The sequence below is a fragment of the Anopheles funestus genome, chromosome 2RL (assembly GCF_943734845.2).
Source record: "Anopheles funestus chromosome 2RL, idAnoFuneDA-416_04, whole genome shotgun sequence".
In the NCBI taxonomy this organism is placed as follows: Eukaryota; Metazoa; Arthropoda; class Insecta; order Diptera; family Culicidae; genus Anopheles; species Anopheles funestus.
The window spans coordinates 11,633,169-11,650,539 of NC_064598.1; the positions used below are offsets into that span (position 1 = coordinate 11,633,169).

Below are 17,371 nucleotides of genomic sequence, written 5' to 3' on the forward strand. Positions count from 1 at the left end.
GGATTGATGTTAACACGCGAGAAGTACGTAAAACTCACCTTTTCGAGGATCTGCCCATATTAAAAATTTATTCCAATTGTTGCACTCGTTGAACTTTGCAAAAGTTCACCATACATAAAATGTAAACGCAAAACAACATGGGGCTTCATGTGCATTAATTGTGAAGCGATCACACAGCGCCGATGCCGCTGTCATACGTTTAAAAGAAGTGATTAAGCTACGTATCTTGATAATCTGGCTGATCGGGTACACGGGGTGTAGCCAGCGATTGATAATCGTCCTTAAGCTGCGGGGTAAGATCATTATCCTGTACAGGCAAAACCGATGGTGGCCCCAGATCGTCAAAGCTCAGCTGTGTGGTGAATTGTTGTTCACCCGTTCCCGCAATGTTGTACAGCGACTGTGAAGGATCGTAAGCAATATCGCTCGCCACAGGTTCGTTTGCGACGTTTGGTGGTTCGGCGATCTCAGCTGTTTCCTTCTCGCTCTCATGTTCCACGTGATCGAAAGAAACTTCGGGTACTTCGGGGGTATCGTGCCGTGATGTAGGTGATGGTTCTTGACGGTCTTGGTGATCCTGTTGTTCCGGTACCTGTTCGTGTGTTGCCGCTGTACCGACATCTTCATCTTCGTCCCGACGCACAAGTCCTAGCATATCCAGCATGCTTCGCTCGGACTCGTTCGCTTGGGCTGCCTCTACAGAAGTATAGACGGCATCGCTACGGGAACATACGAGCAGATGCCGTGCCAAAGCCGAACCGTCGTACGAAGAAAAGCCACACTTGCAATGCATCTCCTGACTAATGTTCGCTGCCTGATATTTGTGTGATGTGTAGAAAGCGTTCGACCAACACGATATTGAATGGTTCATCATCGACGGAAGACAGGTGGTTTGATACTTGCACATTATGCACTGCAGTAGTCCGCTGTGGTAATAGAAATACAGACGAAACTCGTAAAAACCATATACTTTTTTACTGCAAGCACAAACTTCACTTACATGATGTGATTGTATTGATCGAAATCGTTACCACACTCGAGACAAATGGTACCGCTCTTCAGGTTTAGCTCCAGCTTATTAAACGCCTTTACAACACGATACGACGTACTTTCCCTTGGCGATGCTTTTTTCTACAAAAAAAAAAACACATTACATGAATGATTACTAGTTTCGTTACGATACTAGAACAGATTAGAGCAAAATCAAAACTTAAATTACCATCGGTTTTTCGATGACCGTCCCTGAGCTTGTAATGCTTTTAACCGCTTCGCCTGCAGCGTTGGCCACGTGACAAAAGATACGATGCATTTTGTGTTCACCCTTGGAGAGCAAACTTAGCGCACATTTTTTGCACCGTTTCGAGATCGCTTTATCGTTATGTTTCCGCAAATGGGCCAAGAATTGTTTCACATTACTTATCAATGGTACGGACGGATCCGCTGACTCGTCGCTGTTAGCACCCTCCGTGCCGCTACGATATGCGCAACCCAACTGCAGACAGATCGGGCACTGCAACAGGATACTACCCTTATGCTGCGCATAGAAGTGTTCGATCGTTAGCTGCAGAATGGAGCTGCGAAAATCGCATCCAGCACAACGGTACGGCATTTCCAAGGGCAGGTGAGTTTTCGCCATGTGCGTTACCAGCATCGATACGTTACTGAAGCGTACCTAAAAAGAATCATATGCATGTTGTTAGATGTTGCCCGCTGTCCAATCGCTTCAGTTACCTACCTCACAAATCAAACAGCTAGCTCCTTTGGAAAGTACGCATTTCGTGTCCAGCGGATGGAATAGCAACTTATGCTTCTCTTCCTCGCCATGGGCCACCCACTGCAGGCAGGTTCGACACACACCTCTTTCATCCGTTGTCTCGTCCACTGCCTTTTTCGACGCTACAGAATAATGTGCGTGTTCCAACAAATGATCGAGCAGCTCCAAATTGGAACGGAAGATCAATTCCGGACATTCCGGGCATGGTACTTCAAAATCGGGACAAGGTAATGCCGACTCTTTCAGCTCTGTACCTCCCACACTTCCGTAGTAGTACGATTCCAGCTGTACCGTAGTGTCTTTGCGGGTTTCTTTTTTCTTCTGAACCGTTTTATTCGCAGCGGAAGGTGAAACAGTTGCTGCCGCCATCGATGCCGCCGTCATTTGTTCCTCAGTTTTCACCTTTTTGAGAATACTTTTTTTCGGCGCTGAACTGGCCGCAGCAACAGCTGCTGCTGCTGCTACCGCCGCCGGGTCATCCTCGCTGTTAGCGGACGCAGCAGATGCGTTGATAGCTACAAGGATGCGATTTGAGAAAACATACAATAAGATAACACGGGACATGGACTGTTTAAAACATTTTCTCTCGAAATAAAAGAAACGTAATCTGAGTTATGTCATACGCATTTCCCATGCTCAAGGTTTTGATTAATTTTATTTGCTTTAATTTAAAAAGCGCACTGCATAACTTATTGCATACAAAGTGCATGTACACACACACACACGCACATGATACGACTATTGCTGTGAACTTTTTGCCTTATATACTTAAAACCCTGCCGGTTCTGCTAATGCCTATCTTGTAGATGGAATACAGCGTACGATAACAAAATAGAAGAAAAAAAACAAGTTCTTTGCCTCATCCTAATCTGAACTTTACTTAAACGCGCCACGGTACGTGCTTTGCGAATCTGGCTTACTTTTGCGAACTAATGCAGGCTTGTCTATAGAAGAAAAAGTCGGGTGTGTGTAGATTTAAAAAAGAGCGTAAAAAACTAGTCCCTCTACCTCTCTCTCTCTTCCAACTCTACAACGCTGAAAGTAGAAAAGAAAAACATGAAATGAAGTGATTCGTAAAACCAGATAGAAGTAAGCACGCTACAGAGTTCGCTCGGACGATATTTCCAGGGAGGTTAATTTAAAAACGGGTTGATTGGCAGGGAAAAGAACTAGCTTTGCTTCCTAAACTAATTTATCCCTTAGCTATCTACTATTGGCGATCTATTTTAGACAATCCATCCACGTTTCCTAGACGGAGCCAATTTTATTACTCACAAAGGGCCATAAAAACATTGTTAGAAATCGTTTCACATGATAAAACAAATTTTATCTTGCTCCAAAGAGTGCAGAACACCGATAATAACGACAATAAAATCGGACTTAAGAATAGTAAAATTACGTGCTACAAAAAGAGAAAAAATCAACAGATCTGTTTTACTAAATTGCATATGATTAGCAGTTCTTATTCATGGCAAAATTGTTCCAATTTATGCAGATAAGCGCGAATTATGTACGGTGTCTTAAAAGATGTACAGTTTCCAATTGTGGTTTAAAATGTTAGACATATTTTTAAACACGAATCAAATGTGTATATGTCCAACTCAGCTGATGGAGGCGATTAGTCTTTGCTCGCCATTGTTTAATGTTGTATAAATGAGTGTAAAATGCTTCAAGCATGACCTCATTTATAATAAAAATATGAATGAACAAAAGATAAACATGGCGCCATAAACATTAGACGACTGTTATCATTTTGAGAAATTATAACCAAGACAAAAGAAGGAGCAATCAGGTTGTGTACGGTATTATAAAACTGTGAATACTAACAGTGATCCTTAGGTTTTCGTCCACGCTTCCCAGCAACTTTCGCTATTGGAAGGTCGGAAACAATATTCCATTGTTTGAAGGGATCAGCGGCGGCCTGGAGAGATAAAGAGAAGAAAAATAGATGTATGTGAGCAAATAGAAAAAAAAACACGGAAATCCATCGCTTACCTTGTGCATGCGGGTAATTAAACTTTCCTTCGTTTCAATTTTTGCTTCCTCTGCCAGGTGTTTCACGATGTTATCAAACGTACTGCCTGGGCTGTTTCCATACAGCTCACGCCATACCAGTTCGTTCAGGAACTGTTGAATGATTTGACGCGACAGCAGAGACAACGTGTTTTGGAACATTCGCGGTACGATGCGCCGAAGATAATCCATTATGTTCGCGTTGCTATTTTTCGCGGTCTGTTCGGACGTTGGGACCTGTATCACGGTTTTGTACCCCATGTTGTTCAGCGTACCTTTGTCAACGGTAAGATCGGTTAGGATGATGCTCTCCTTATCGACCCAATCGGCGAGAGGTTCCAAAATTTTGGAAAACCTTTTCTTATAGCTTTTTTCGGCGTCATGCAACGGTTCCACGGCACGTAGTCGAAGAATTTTAGCTTCCGGATCGAGCACACCCAATACCTCCACCTTCACCTGGCGCTGTTGTCCATCCTGTGAAGAAATGTGGAGGGGAAATGGTAAATCATGTTGGACCATCCAAAGCTGGTGACACACACCAATACTCAACATACCTGTGTTGTCGTTCCGAGTGAAATTACTCCTATTTCGATGGACTTTTTGGGACCACCGAGCATTTTCATGTGTCGGCATAATGCCAGCGTGCAAACCGATCGCAACAATGTGTACAGGCTTTTCAAGTACACGTTGTCTACCTTTACCCAGTTCACCACATTTGATACATTAGTTTGGCAGGCCCAGTGATAGATGAGCTTCAAAATCACTGAAGGCGGGTGAGGTGAGCCTTCGAACAGCGAGCCATGAAACACGGACGTGAATCGGGTCGGGCAGCAATCGCTTATCCAGAAATAACCACCCGAGTACGGGAATTTAGAGGTATCCGAATACATGCCCAACTTGAGCGGTTTGTCGTAGTGGATTTGGCACGTCTGTTCCGATTTGATCAATCCTTGCTGTATGAGCCATTCGGTGAACTTGGGCGCTGGATGCACCAGTACGTTCTTCACCTTACCATCGAGCTGTGGTCGATCGGAAACAGCTTTATCGGTCACCCGTAGCGAAGGTCTAGCAAGTACTACGAGCGATGGGAAAGTTTTTCCTTGAATTTTGCTAAACGATATCTCTCTCGAATCTGCCGATGGTTTGCCCGCATCGTCTTTAGTGAGATCTACAACCGCGGAAGGCTCGGGAAGGTTTTTCTTTTTGTCTTTTTCGGCGCCAACCTGCAGCCCGCCAATCGAATTAAATTCGGTAGGCCGCACAGAGATGGCAGCAACTTTTGCCGTTGTTGAGCCAACAGGTTTGGGTGATTTTTTTAATTCCGGTGTTTTGACCTTCTCGTCTCTCACTTTCTTAGGTGTAATCGTTTTTTCCTTTTCCTTCACTTTCATACGTTTAGACAGGGGGATATAATCTTCATCGACATCGTCCGATGGAATATCCAACACCGGCTCCGGATCATCTTCTACGGCAAAGTCCGACCTTCGACCACGACGACGGGCGCTTGCCGTCGACTCCGGTGACGGAGAAGCTACCATCATTGGGGCAAGGGAAGATTGTAATACGGGCAATGGTTTTTTACGCGTTAGTGCAGTGACCGGTTTCGAAATTTGATCCAATCCCGGTACCGGACCCAGCACCTGATACGCGGTGAACACTTGCCCGGAAAATATGTTTTTTCCGCCTGTTTCGTCGACAATTTCTTTCAGCTTGTTTCGAATTTCATTATGTTCTTTTTCTGCCTTTTCATAGGCGGCTTTCTGTGCTGCACTCAGTTCATCTCGCCAGCATTCTAGGTAAAGTGTCACCATGTTTGATGCGGACGCCATGTTGATTCCCAATAATCACAACTTCGAGGAATATACGGGTGCCTTAAACGGATTTCGCGACTATACCAACGTTCCACAAGTACTGTAGCAGATTCCAATTATACCGTTTACATTCTGGAACAATTATGTGTAACTTGCGAATCAAGGAATTGCCATGAAATGTGTTTAAAATTGATTTTACCGCACTGCACACACAACTATCGCAACTACTTTCCGCGTCACTCCACCAGTGTTGCCAGCAACTGCCGACAGGTCTTGACAGCTACGAATTGTCACACTGGAATGTTTTCTTTTTCATTTATTTTTATTCTAGGCAAACCGCACATTGCCAAATCGTGGGTTTCATCTGGCGGCACATTGTATAACAACAAAAATGTTCCATATCATTACTCGGGGCATCTCTACCACGGCATCGCTGTCGGGTAAAAAAAACTTTCGCAAATTCCTGCTCTACAACAAGCGGGGAACGCGAATCTTCAAACAACAGCGGGCTGCCAATCCAAACCTTTATGCGGACATCCCGATCGACAAGCGAGGCGTGCGTGATACAGGCGTAACTATTGACGGCAAATTCATCGAAATAAAGGAGAGGATACCCGAGCTGATTGTTCCCAACCTGGAAGGATGCAAATTAAAACCGTACGTGTCGTACAAGGCTCCCGATGTAGTGCAGTCGGAATTCACAAGCCAAGATCTGTTCAATTCTGTGTACGCCCAAAAAATCATAAGCGATTGGAAGAGTGGAAAGTTGAACGACGATGGAACTCCGACAGAGCCCTCCAAAGAGGAAGCATTATCAGCTGAAGATGCGTGGATTCGAGCTAGAAAAACCGGATCGGATATCTTTTAAAAGTAAAATCTTGTTCAAAGTTTGATTAGGAAATAAAACACATTCATTAGGTAATTAAGACTGTGACACTCTTCTATCCCATTTATGGTATTGATTGCCGCAAGAGATGAAGCTTTTTAACCCATCGAGTCATTCGTTCACTGTCGTCGACCGAGAAAAACTGAAAAGGAAAAACAGTGATGTAAAGATCTTTTTCACCAACAGAACGTGCCGAATGTCTTTCTGGCAGTATTTAATTTAATGCTGTACTCACCATACTGTGAAACAACGGATCTTCATCCGGTGTAGTGGTTTCTTTTGTGGGCACTTTAATCGTTTGCGATGCCAGGTCTATTACTATACTGCTCGTAGTAGGCGCTGCTGTTGCCGGCTTTCTGCTTGATATGAACGTTTGTGGAACAAACTCGTTGGCATTCAGCTCTTCTAATTTCGTGGCTTTGCTTGTAGGATCATCGCACGTATCGGACATCGATTTAAAAACGAACGTTTTCTCACTACTTTCCTTCCTGGTTGTGGGCGGCGAAGGATTACGCGAGCTTTTTGATGATTTCGAGGAGCTTCCACTGCGATTGCTGCTGGAAGTGCTCGTGGATGATGAGCTGCTGGAACTGCTGGATGATCGACGATATCTTGTCCGTTCACGTGACTTTCGATCGTGATATCGATCCCGAGAAGAGGATCGCTTGCGTGTGCTGGTCGTGTAGCTTCTATCTCTGGATCTGTTGCGATATGAAGATTTTTTTTCTCGCGGGTACGTAGTTGAGGACGCTACAGACCGGCTTTTGGAGCGATCTTGACGACGATTTTTATCATCACCTTTCCTACGGTATTTATCATAATCTCTTGACTTAGATCGAGATCGTCGCCTGGATTGCTTTGAGTGACGATCAGATTTTCTAGACCGGGACGGGGACCGTGAGTACGAACGACGCATCTTTTCACTTTTTTGTAAATGATGTTCAATTGTTTTGATACCAACAGCAGAAACACTATGCACCGATAGCTGGAGAAATCGGTCATAACATTAAGGAAAAAGATGGAAAATTTCTAGAATGGGCATACAACTTTTTTTTAAAGAAATTAATAAAACTACTGGAAATCAAGGTTTAGGAAAATAATATAAAGAAAGATAGAAAAGAAATAATAATTTATAATAGCCATATGTGCATTTATCGTTTCACCGTGAAATAGCGTTTTGTTGGCAACACTGGTATTCGGATTTGGACAGTGGTTAGCCTTACTAGCAATATCGCTCATTTTTAATTTTTTACCACGTTTTCATATGCTTTTTTGATTATAATTAGACTCTGTTCTCCTTGTGATTATTTTGCATTACTACCCCGAAGCTATGTGGGATTAATTGCAATCCAAAGTACTGCGAGTATCCAATTACGAATAAATTAAATCGCTGATAGTTACCCAGTAATCAAGGCAAGTACCGACCTACAACAGGCGCAGGCGAAATAAGTAGAAGACGGACCGAAAGATGAGATGAGAGAAGAAGACAAAACGCGTTTCTGCGGGTACGAACTGACAAGTGAAGTGGCTTGATAGGAAAACGTACGAAGATATTTTCTTTACCATCTTTTCCATCAGTAATGTCGCGAGCAACACGCACAGAAGAAAGCTTGGATTTGATGGGATTGGGAATAATACTGTGATCGGGTTTGGCAGAATAATAAGTACACGGTGTTCTCAAGTTTTACCGTGAAACAATTGTGTAAGTGTGATAAATGCAACCTTTTTGTAATGAAGTGTGCCGTGCAAAGTAAACTTGGGCTGACAACATGATTACGTTTTCTTGGCGCGCGTCAAGCCGATGCCATCAGTTTTCAGGCACCAGAAGCGAAGCTTGTAAGAGCGAGAGAGCAAAAACAAAATGGTGCGCGCTTGTTGTTGACGGCGACTTGCGTGTTAAAATTAAGGTGTAAATTCTGCTAAACATAAGCATCTAGTAGTGAAAATGTTGATAGTATCGTTTAAAAGAATTCAGGATAAGTTAGATAAACAAACCGGTGCAAAGCTGCGCTCCCGATACTGTGCAGTGGAAAGCAGAAAAAGTATGACTATGCTAGATGCATACTTGGATCTTTTTTATAATATGGTTGTCAAGAGTTTAATGTTATTTGGGTATTTATGCTTACGAATTGCCCATGAACACAAAAGTGGACAATTTTCCGGTAAACAAAATCAAGGGTATCAATACTTGGTGCAGTAGTGCGAAACAGTGCAAAACGCGGGAGTTTTTTTAAGGGCAGCATAACACCCATACATGCTAGATGATGATGGGTTGCCTCTCTTCCGTCCGTCGCCGGATCTCCTGGGACTAGCCACATATTATCGTTGGAACAAATTAACTAAGATTGCCAATGTTTACAGGAGTTGTGTCTCTTGTTATTCAGTATGCTGAGTTCACGCGATGGTCCATTTTCGTATTGGATATTTTAAAGAGCATTCCGTGGTGTTATTCTAATGCTTGGTCATTCTTACAGATTAATCCGGGGAGACTACCGTAATTCCAAACGATTTATAATCTCGTGCGCCACACAGAAAATTATCGCTTTTTAAATCGAAAAGATGGAGGAAGAGGATAAAGGAGAAAATGCCGCTTTCCCAGGCACTGAATCTGGTACATCAAACGATGAAATGAAAACTCCTGAAAATACCATCGTTGATTCGAACGCTACCATTAAGGATGAAGCGAATGAAGATACATTAGTTGCATCGAAAGAAGAGCCAATGGTAGAAGAAGTAGAAAGCGAACAACAGGCGACAGATCAGGAACCGATTGAAGAAACCATCGATGAGGAATGTTCATCCGAACGTCCGCCGTTAGAAATGAACCCCGCAGAGGGCGATCAACTAAAGTCCCAGACAGAGGAGGAAGAAATGATTGTAGAAGAAGAGTATATCAATGAAGGCGAGAAGCCTGATCCTTCTGCATATACTGAAAATTTGGAAAAGCATGACGAAGATGAAGCTGCCAATTCTGTAGAACGTTCTGTTACTAAACAGAACGAAAGAAGCGATGAAGGAGATAGTGACAAATATGACAGTGCTGTAGAAGAAATGGAAACAGATCATCCCGCGCAACAACGTGAACATCAAGCTGTAGAGTCCGAGCAGGATACAGTCCGTACAGAGGACCGAGATGATCAAGTCGAAGAGTCCGAACCGGATCGTAAAAAGGATCATGATGATCAAGTGCAAGAATCCGAATCGGAAAACCCAGAGCAGCTGGATCATCAAGCGGAAGAATCCGCAACAGATCATCCAGAGCAACAAGATCATGAAGTCGATGAATCCGAATCGAATAAACAAGATACTGTTGAGTTGGCTGTCCCCGATGGTTCATCAAAAGAGGTGGAACATGAACAGCAGCCACTAGATAGGCAACTAGACGATGCAAGCAATACATCGTCACATTTGCAGGACATGGAAATGACTAACGTGCATGAAAGTGAACATGTGAAGTGTGACGATATGGCAGAAGGAGATCGCATGGGCGATACTTCTAATGCAGAAGATCCTTTCGATCAGCTGAGACACACGACCACCGAAGACACTAGCCATAATGATGGAGAAAATCGAGAGGAACGAGAACCTGTCGAAGAACAAGAAGATGCTGCAGAGGTAATTGATAAAGAGGAACCGCATGATCAACACCATGATGAGGATGAAGCCAACAAGAGTCAGGATGAGACGAACAAGGATGTAGAACCATCCGCTGAAGCGGAGCCAAATAACACGGAACAAAATGCTACTGACGAACTGACAAGGGAAACGAACAACAGCACCTTAGAACCAACAGTGGAGGATGAGTCAAACGCAGAGGTAGATGAGGAAAGAGGGGGAGAGAATGAAAACATTTGTTTACTACCGGATGACGAGAGAGCGATCTCCGATGCGGATAAGCAAAGTGCCATGGAGCAAGACGCTGCTGCGACCGAACAATCCTTAGCAACCGAGCATGAAGAAGGCGAAGGCAGAGTGGAAGAAGGCACAACGAGAGCAGGAAGTCATGAAGAGGAAGAAGATGAAGGTATAGCAGGCTTTGCACCACCACTAGGAGCAGAAGGTGCTACCGAAGAAAATGATCCTCAAACATCGACCGCCGAGCAGGCGGAAGATATGGAGGTGGATTTAACAGGCGAGCAAACTGAAGATCTTCCTACCAGAGAAAATCAAATACGAGAGCTAGCAGTACTGGCAGAATCGGAAACGTGTATGCAGTGTGAAAAGGAATCGTGGCCTTGTTTATATACGCTATCTCGTGAGGCGACAAGCGAAGAAGCATCCACCCATCAGTACATTTGCTCGTTCGATTGTGTCCAACGCCTTCGCAACGACCATCCGGGTAAGTTTGAACTGATACAGCGTCGAGTTACAATTATGCCCATTTTGGAACATCAAGAAACATGCGTGCGCTGCGGCGAGCAGCAGTTGTGCAAGTATCGATACAAACTGGACGATGGCACGTACACGTACCTCTGCGAGTTGAAGTGTGTCGAACATTTAACGGCCATCAATAGAGAAAAGTACAGCTTGGTGAAGAAACGGTACATCATCGAAGAACGGGCTGCTCCGCACGAAGAGGACAAACGTTGCGTTCAGTGCAGCGACATGAAACCATGCCAGTTTGAGTTCAAACAGGACGACGAGGAGCTTCACGTGTGCAATGACTGTGTTGATCTGTTGATGACGGAACATCCGGAACTGTTTCGATTGCATCGACGCCGCTCGGTACGTGTGCGCAACCTTGGCAAGGAAAGCACCGCGGGAAGTGCAAGCGGTGCGAGCAGAGGCGAAGTGGTAAAATTTACTGCCCGCACCGAAGAGGAAGCCGAAGCGGCGCGAATCGAACGGGAGGCTTCATTTCTACGTACCTGCAACCAGTGTCACAAAACGCTACAGATCCTTTCGGCCAGATGGTTACAGTGGGAAACAATGGAGTACTGCGACGAGAAATGTCTTGCAGCATATCAGGCTTCGAATGGGTCGCATTGCGTCCAATGCCGGAAAGTCGTGTCCATGAACAGTATGGGGAAATTTTGCGTTCGCTTTGGCTTCACCATCTGCCAGTTCTGTAGCGCAGCATGCCTGGAGAACTACAAGAAAGCGCTCAAAAGTTGCTCTTACTGTCAGCAAAGCATTAGCAGTCAAAACGACAGATTCGAGTTTCGAGTGGCTCGTGCCGGTGAGCTCGGCGTGTTGAAGGATTTCTGCAGCGCGCTTTGCCACCGGATGTACCAGGCATGTTTGAATCCAACGTTAAAGCACAAGCCGCACATTTGCGGTGTGTGCAATCACGATAAGATGACCAAGCTCATAGTTCACCTGGAAGGGCGGGAACATTATTTCTGCAGCACACCTTGCTTTTCCGCGTTCAAGTTCGTGAACAATGTCAATCCGGATGAGTGCGCCATGTGTAAAGATTACTTTGAACGAAAGTCAGCCGGATCGTACACCATCTACCAGCAAGGCCAGTCCGCCCATTTGGATCCGTTGGCGTTCTGCACCAAGATGTGTTTGAATCTGTACATCTCAACCAGCCGCGAGATTGTGCCGTGCAATTGGTGCAAGGTGAAAAAGTACACCTTTGATATGATCCTGCGTCCCTCCACGATGGAAAGGCACTGCTCGCTGCACTGTTTGACACTTTCCGAGGTATCGTCGAGCGTGAAGCTAACACCGTGCGATCACTGTCGGCTGGTCCGAACAGCGCAGTATGAGCTCAATATGTCCGATTCGAGTTTACGCATATTCTGTACCTATCAGTGTTTAATGAAATTCCAGAGCCAGTACGGTAAATCGAAACCAATGGATTCCTCAATACCGGTTCCAATGGGTATACCGAAGCGTATTCCGCGAGCCACTACAACGGCAACGATCACTCACCAGACCGTTACAGCGCAGGGTACAACACCGAAAATGAATCAAACTACTGGCGCGAAAACTGTAACTGAAACGGTGACCACGCGCGGACGAGGACGTCCGTCCAAATCGCTGACGGTAGCAAATGCTGCTGCAACTAATAACAAAAATGGCTCAAATCTTCCCGTTATCACCTCAGTCCATTCATTAGCTGGTGCAATGAACACCCGTGCAACACGCCCGAAAGCGAACCAGCTTAACTTGAATCAGAAAAATTGGCCTGAACTGCGCGTGGCTCTGGAGCCACTGACAAATATTCCTCCCTCCGGAAGAATACCGCTTAGCAGTATTCTGCCTAATATAAATACACGGTCGGATACTGCATTACCTGCTTCCAGTGGTACGAAAAACGCGTCCGTTTCGGCATCGACCGAAACATCAACATTCGCGCCATCGCCGGACCCAGAGTCGACACCTGCGCACGATGATGATTTTCCTGCTTCACCTGCGCGTTCAGCACCCTCGCCCGTGGTACGAACGAGAGTTGAAACGCACACACAGATTGTGACAATTCCGCCTACACCAACGCAGGTGGCGAATGTAGCCACCATGTGCAAACCGATGCAACTGACGAAAAGCATCTCCTGCCGGCCAATTCAGTGTAACGTCGGATGCCAAACGGAAGAATGGCTGCAGCGCAAAATCGTCATTCCAATACCGGTTCCGATCTACATGCCGGTGCCGATGTTTATGTACTCGATGCCAACGCCAGTGCCGGTTCCGATCCCGCTGCCGATCCCAGTACCAATTTTCGTACCGACTACCCGCAATTCTGCCGGTGGAATCATGAAGGAGATCAAGAAGATTCAAGATAAAATGCCCACCGACCCTTACGAAGCGGAACTGCTAATGATGGCTGAAATGGTGGCAGGAGACAAGAAAAAGGAAGAAAGTGACTCCGATTCCGACGATGGGGGAGGGGTGGGCGATGATCATTTCGGTGCAACGGAGGCCGTGGTGACCAGCGACGGAATGGAACACAACACCTCGTTTAGTGAGGATCTCGTGCAGATGGCATTGAAAATGGCTTCGAACGATTTTTCCGAATCGCAGGTTGACTTGGAATCGGCAATGCAAGCCAATACGATAACGCAGCAGCAGCAACAGCACCACGGCTATGGTGATCTACAGCAGCACCATCACCAGCAGCAACAGTTGCTGCTGCTAGAGCAGCAAAGGCAGGTTGCATCACCGCTTGTTCAGCGTGGTCGCAAGCGTGGTTCGAACGTGGCGACACGTTCCAGCACAGTGGCAAACAATAATGCGCAACAGCACAGTCTAACATCGTCGTCCAAGCGCATCAAGCGAGAACAGCTGAACGAACCGTCGCCGGAGCCGGTGAATCGAATAGTGGAACCGGTCGAGAAACCGGACGCAAACATGTGTCTCAAGTTCACGTTCGGTGTGAACGCCTGGAAGCAATGGGTGGTGACAAAGAATGCCGATCTAGAGAAAAGCTCTATCCGTCGGAAACCGTTCAAATCTGACATCCTGCAGCTGACCGCAGATGAGCTTAATTATTCACTGTGCTTATTCGTGAACGAAGTGCGGAAACCGAACGGCACAGAGTACGCACCGGACACGATCTACTATCTCGTGCTAGGTAATGTAAATCTTGCTTTGCTCGTAAATCGGTAGGACAGGGATGAGGTTCGCTGACGCTCTTAATAATTATGTTTTACAGGAATACAGCAATATTTGTTCCAGAATGGAAGAGTGGAAAACATTTTTACCGATGCGTACTATGAACGGTTTACCGACTGTTTGGATGAGGTTGCCAAAAAGTTTTCCATGCTCTACAACGATTCTCGTAAGCGTCTCGACAATTTCCTCGTTATGATTTATGCAGCTTCATAACCAATGCATTGTGTTGTGCTAATTATTGTTTACAGAATTTATCGTAACAAGGGTGGAAGAAGAGCATCTCTGGGAGTGCAAACAACTTGGGGCACATTCACCTCACGTGCTGCTCAGTACGCTCATGTTTTTCAACACGAAGCATTTTAATCTGGTCGTAAGTATCCGGAAGTTGATCGTTTGCATAATTACAACATAGTTTATTTTATTTTTATTTTTTGCTTATCTTCTCAGTCTGTTGAAGAACATATGGAACTAAGCTTTTCGCATATCATGAAGCACTGGAAGAGAACACCGCAGCAAGGAGCTAAATCGACCGCCACGAGGAACGTTTTGCTTCGATTTTATCCACCGCAATCATCGCTCGGTAAGTTGGGTTAATCTGGTCCTCGCTGTTTGTGACTGTTTCTGTACCGTATGGTTGTATTTATGTTTTTATTCTCTCCAACATACAACAGCTAACAATACGCGAAAGAAAAAGGTTTACGAACAGCAAGAAAATGAAGAGGATCCCCTAAGGTGTCCTGTGAAGCTCTACGAGTTTTATCTGTCGAAATGGTAAGTAAACAGTTGTGCATTCACTGGTGATTGCATTCGTTTAATATCGTTTTAATGGTGTCTTCTCTGGTTTTAGTCCCGAGAGCGTAAAAACACGTAATGATGTATTCTACCTGCAACCGGAACGTTCATGTGTGCCGGATTCTCCCGTATGGTACTCCACACAGCCACTGAGCAAAGAAGCGCTCACAAAAATGTTGCATCGTGTTAAGATGGTCAAAGAGATCAACATTGCATTACTTACAAGCTAATGAAAGGAACGATGCGCAGTGCAGCAGCGGTGTCAGTATGATCTTTCACATACGGATGGTGACGGTTGTAGTTTTTGATGTGTACATTTTTTTTTGGAATATGGCATCCAGTTCATTGTCCTGGTCAAAGTTTGCGTGTTACTGTTGAGTTCCCTTATCTGCAACACACAATTAACGATAGTTTTATTACATTGAGGAGAAAAAGAATGGCTGTTATTGTTCCATACAAAGCAAGTAATTGCCTCTCGCGATTATCGGATTACAATGAATCACTGTAGCACGAATGGATAAGCGAATAGATCGGCCAGTTTTCATTAGTACACAGGTATAAAATAAACGATTTAAATATTGGAATGCAATGTCTGCATTGCGACAATTTAGAATCTGTGCGAAGCACGTAAGTCAGTAAATTACAAGCCGTGACATCGCTTGTTCTTTTTTTTTGCAACTTTAAGATACACTGATATAGTTTTCAGTGATTGCTTCCCTTAGATCAGATCAGAGTCAATAGTATGTTACGTTAGTGAGGTGAGAAGATCGAATTGTTTTGCAACCAACAGATTGTTCTCTTTGCTTATTTGAGCGATCCTGCGTTATCGGAGATCTATCTGTTTTAGATTTTGCTTAAGTTTTATTGGCCAATTCAGTGTACTTTTAAACAGCAAACGCAACATAATATTATAGTAGCCATAGTTGTCAAAACTGTCTGTACATAGATGTACAATCGAAGCGTAAAGCAAGAAAGGTATCTTAAAAATATGTGCATGTAAAACGTGAGAATGGATGGGTTTGTTTTATCTTGAAACTATAGCAAATACTAGATTCCACGCAACTACGTAGATACTCGTACATCCGACGCTAAATAATAAAGTAAGAAAACATTTCATAACTAATCATTTTTTACGTTTTATTGCTACGGTGTTAATGGGTACGTTCTGCACTAGTATGAGCAGGATATAAAGGCGTGTTGTGTATGCAGTGAGGATAAATTAAGCTAGCTTGGTAGGTTTCACAAACGTGCGCTTGCGTTTCATCTTCTTTCGTGCCAATTCTAGCGAGTGGATTTGCGAATAAATTTCGGTGAAAATCTCCTTCTGCTCTTCCTCCGGTATGGTGCGTCGGTACTCTTTCATAAGATCGTACTTCTCCCACGGCTTTGCAACAGCTTCGGCTTTTCTGCGTTTCCGTTCGTTCGTGTGCTCGTCAATGTTGGCCACACCCTGGAGATTGTGTCGTTCCCAGCGAGCGTACCACGGTCGAGGTTTGAGCACCACTTTCACATCATTTATCGGTACCGGCGCACCTTCGGGTAAGATTTCCGGCTCCATATTAACATCGAACGTGCTATATTCGTCCAGCGCGTCGCGCAGATAGAGCAAATTATCGTCCAGCCTCTTTTCGAGCCGTAGCACCTCGATTTTCTGCAACGTCGGATCATACAAGTCGTAGCTAATCTCTATACCTTGATGATCGATCACGTTGCGCAGAATGAACCTGGCTCGCAATCCACACTTCTCCCGCAAAATGCAAATGCCCACGAAACGTGCGGTTTTGTTTTCAGCGTGCGGGTCAGAAGATGTCGCAGCCACAACAGAACCAACATAGAACTCTGGAATATCGATATTGGCGCGTCGATCTAACATGTCCTTGCGTTCGAGCTTTTCGCGCACGGAATTGCGCCACTCGACTTTTGGGTCGGGTAGAAACTCTTGATATACATATCGATAGTTAGGTGGGATAATGGACTTCCGTTCAGTGGGCACATTACTAGCGGTGGAAGCAACTTTCGGTACGTTCGACGATTCTGGAGCCAGTTTGGTTGAGTAACACCTTGTTGACGATGCCGGCAAACCTTCTGAAAGATGGGATAGATACGGTAATCAATTGCTTTAGTGGATGTTTGTTTTAAACTAGTGTCCCCTACCTGTGCATAGTGTTTTCATCAACCTTGCGATTCGGTTGGCAGCGTTATTCCGGTAGAGATAATTCATTTCTTTGCTTTGTAAAGCACACACAGGTGGACTGGCCGTAGGGGGGAATTTTCCGAACCGCAGTATCTGTTTTGGTTATGTGTTTTATTTGTATGTCAGTCAACGTCGTGTCATTGAGCGGTAGGCGAGTTTATAGTGTTTTGTTGGAATTTGAAGTAGAATATTTTGATTTTGATACAAATTGGACAAAGAAATAAACCAGCATACTAATATAATTAAATTTATGTTTCTGTGCTTGATCACCTAAATCACAAGCATTGTAAAATTTTAATACGCCAGCTTGGTTCTTCTCGCTTTGCTTGCGGTGCTGGCAT

The 17,371-nt window shown here is 44.7% G+C and overlaps 5 protein-coding genes across 6 annotated transcripts; 2 read left to right on the forward strand and 3 right to left on the reverse strand.

The window, feature by feature from the left end:
* Positions 1 to 34: 34 nt before the first annotated feature.
* Positions 35 to 5,879, reverse strand: LOC125765896 (uncharacterized). Its single transcript, XM_049431397.1, has 8 exons — positions 5,798 to 5,879; positions 4,342 to 5,730; positions 3,770 to 4,261; positions 3,602 to 3,695; positions 1,736 to 2,289; positions 1,220 to 1,672; positions 1,001 to 1,131; positions 35 to 926 (listed from the first exon to the last, which is right to left on the reverse strand). The coding sequence occupies exons 2-8, from the start codon at positions 5,614 to 5,616 to the stop codon at positions 218 to 220; spliced, it is 3,708 nt and encodes a 1,235-aa protein (XP_049287354.1). The 5' UTR covers positions 5,617 to 5,730; positions 5,798 to 5,879; the 3' UTR covers positions 35 to 217.
* Positions 5,880 to 5,904: 25 nt separating this feature from the next.
* Positions 5,905 to 6,524, forward strand: LOC125765993 (39S ribosomal protein L41, mitochondrial). The gene has a single exon (XM_049431566.1). It carries the CDS (start codon positions 5,990 to 5,992, stop codon positions 6,464 to 6,466), a length of 477 nt encoding a protein of 158 aa, XP_049287523.1. The 5' UTR covers positions 5,905 to 5,989; the 3' UTR covers positions 6,467 to 6,524.
* On the reverse strand, positions 6,487 to 7,672 carry LOC125765980 (serine/threonine-protein kinase fray2). Its single transcript, XM_049431554.1, has 2 exons — positions 6,720 to 7,672; positions 6,487 to 6,626 (listed from the first exon to the last, which is right to left on the reverse strand). Exons 1-2 carry the CDS (start codon positions 7,398 to 7,400, stop codon positions 6,549 to 6,551), a joined length of 759 nt encoding a protein of 252 aa, XP_049287511.1. The 5' UTR covers positions 7,401 to 7,672; the 3' UTR covers positions 6,487 to 6,548.
* Positions 7,673 to 8,043: 371 nt separating this feature from the next.
* Positions 8,044 to 15,959, forward strand: LOC125765894 (uncharacterized). 2 transcript variants are annotated; one of them, XM_049431394.1, is made up of 7 exons: positions 8,044 to 8,186; positions 8,959 to 14,003; positions 14,085 to 14,210; positions 14,293 to 14,414; positions 14,492 to 14,624; positions 14,716 to 14,815; positions 14,892 to 15,959. In XM_049431394.1, the coding sequence occupies exons 2-7, from the start codon at positions 9,044 to 9,046 to the stop codon at positions 15,064 to 15,066; spliced, it is 5,616 nt and encodes a 1,871-aa protein (XP_049287351.1). In that variant the 5' UTR covers positions 8,044 to 8,186; positions 8,959 to 9,043; the 3' UTR covers positions 15,067 to 15,959. The 2 variants fall into 2 exon arrangements, with proteins under 2 accessions (XP_049287351.1, XP_049287352.1); XM_049431395.1 differs by lacking the exon at positions 8,044 to 8,186 and adding an exon at positions 8,193 to 8,526.
* Positions 15,948 to 17,313, reverse strand: LOC125765974 (39S ribosomal protein L19, mitochondrial). The gene is made up of 2 exons (XM_049431546.1): positions 16,991 to 17,313; positions 15,948 to 16,921 (listed from the first exon to the last, which is right to left on the reverse strand). Exons 1-2 carry the CDS (start codon positions 17,055 to 17,057, stop codon positions 16,056 to 16,058), a joined length of 933 nt encoding a protein of 310 aa, XP_049287503.1. The 5' UTR covers positions 17,058 to 17,313; the 3' UTR covers positions 15,948 to 16,055.
* Positions 17,314 to 17,371: the final 58 nt, after the last annotated feature.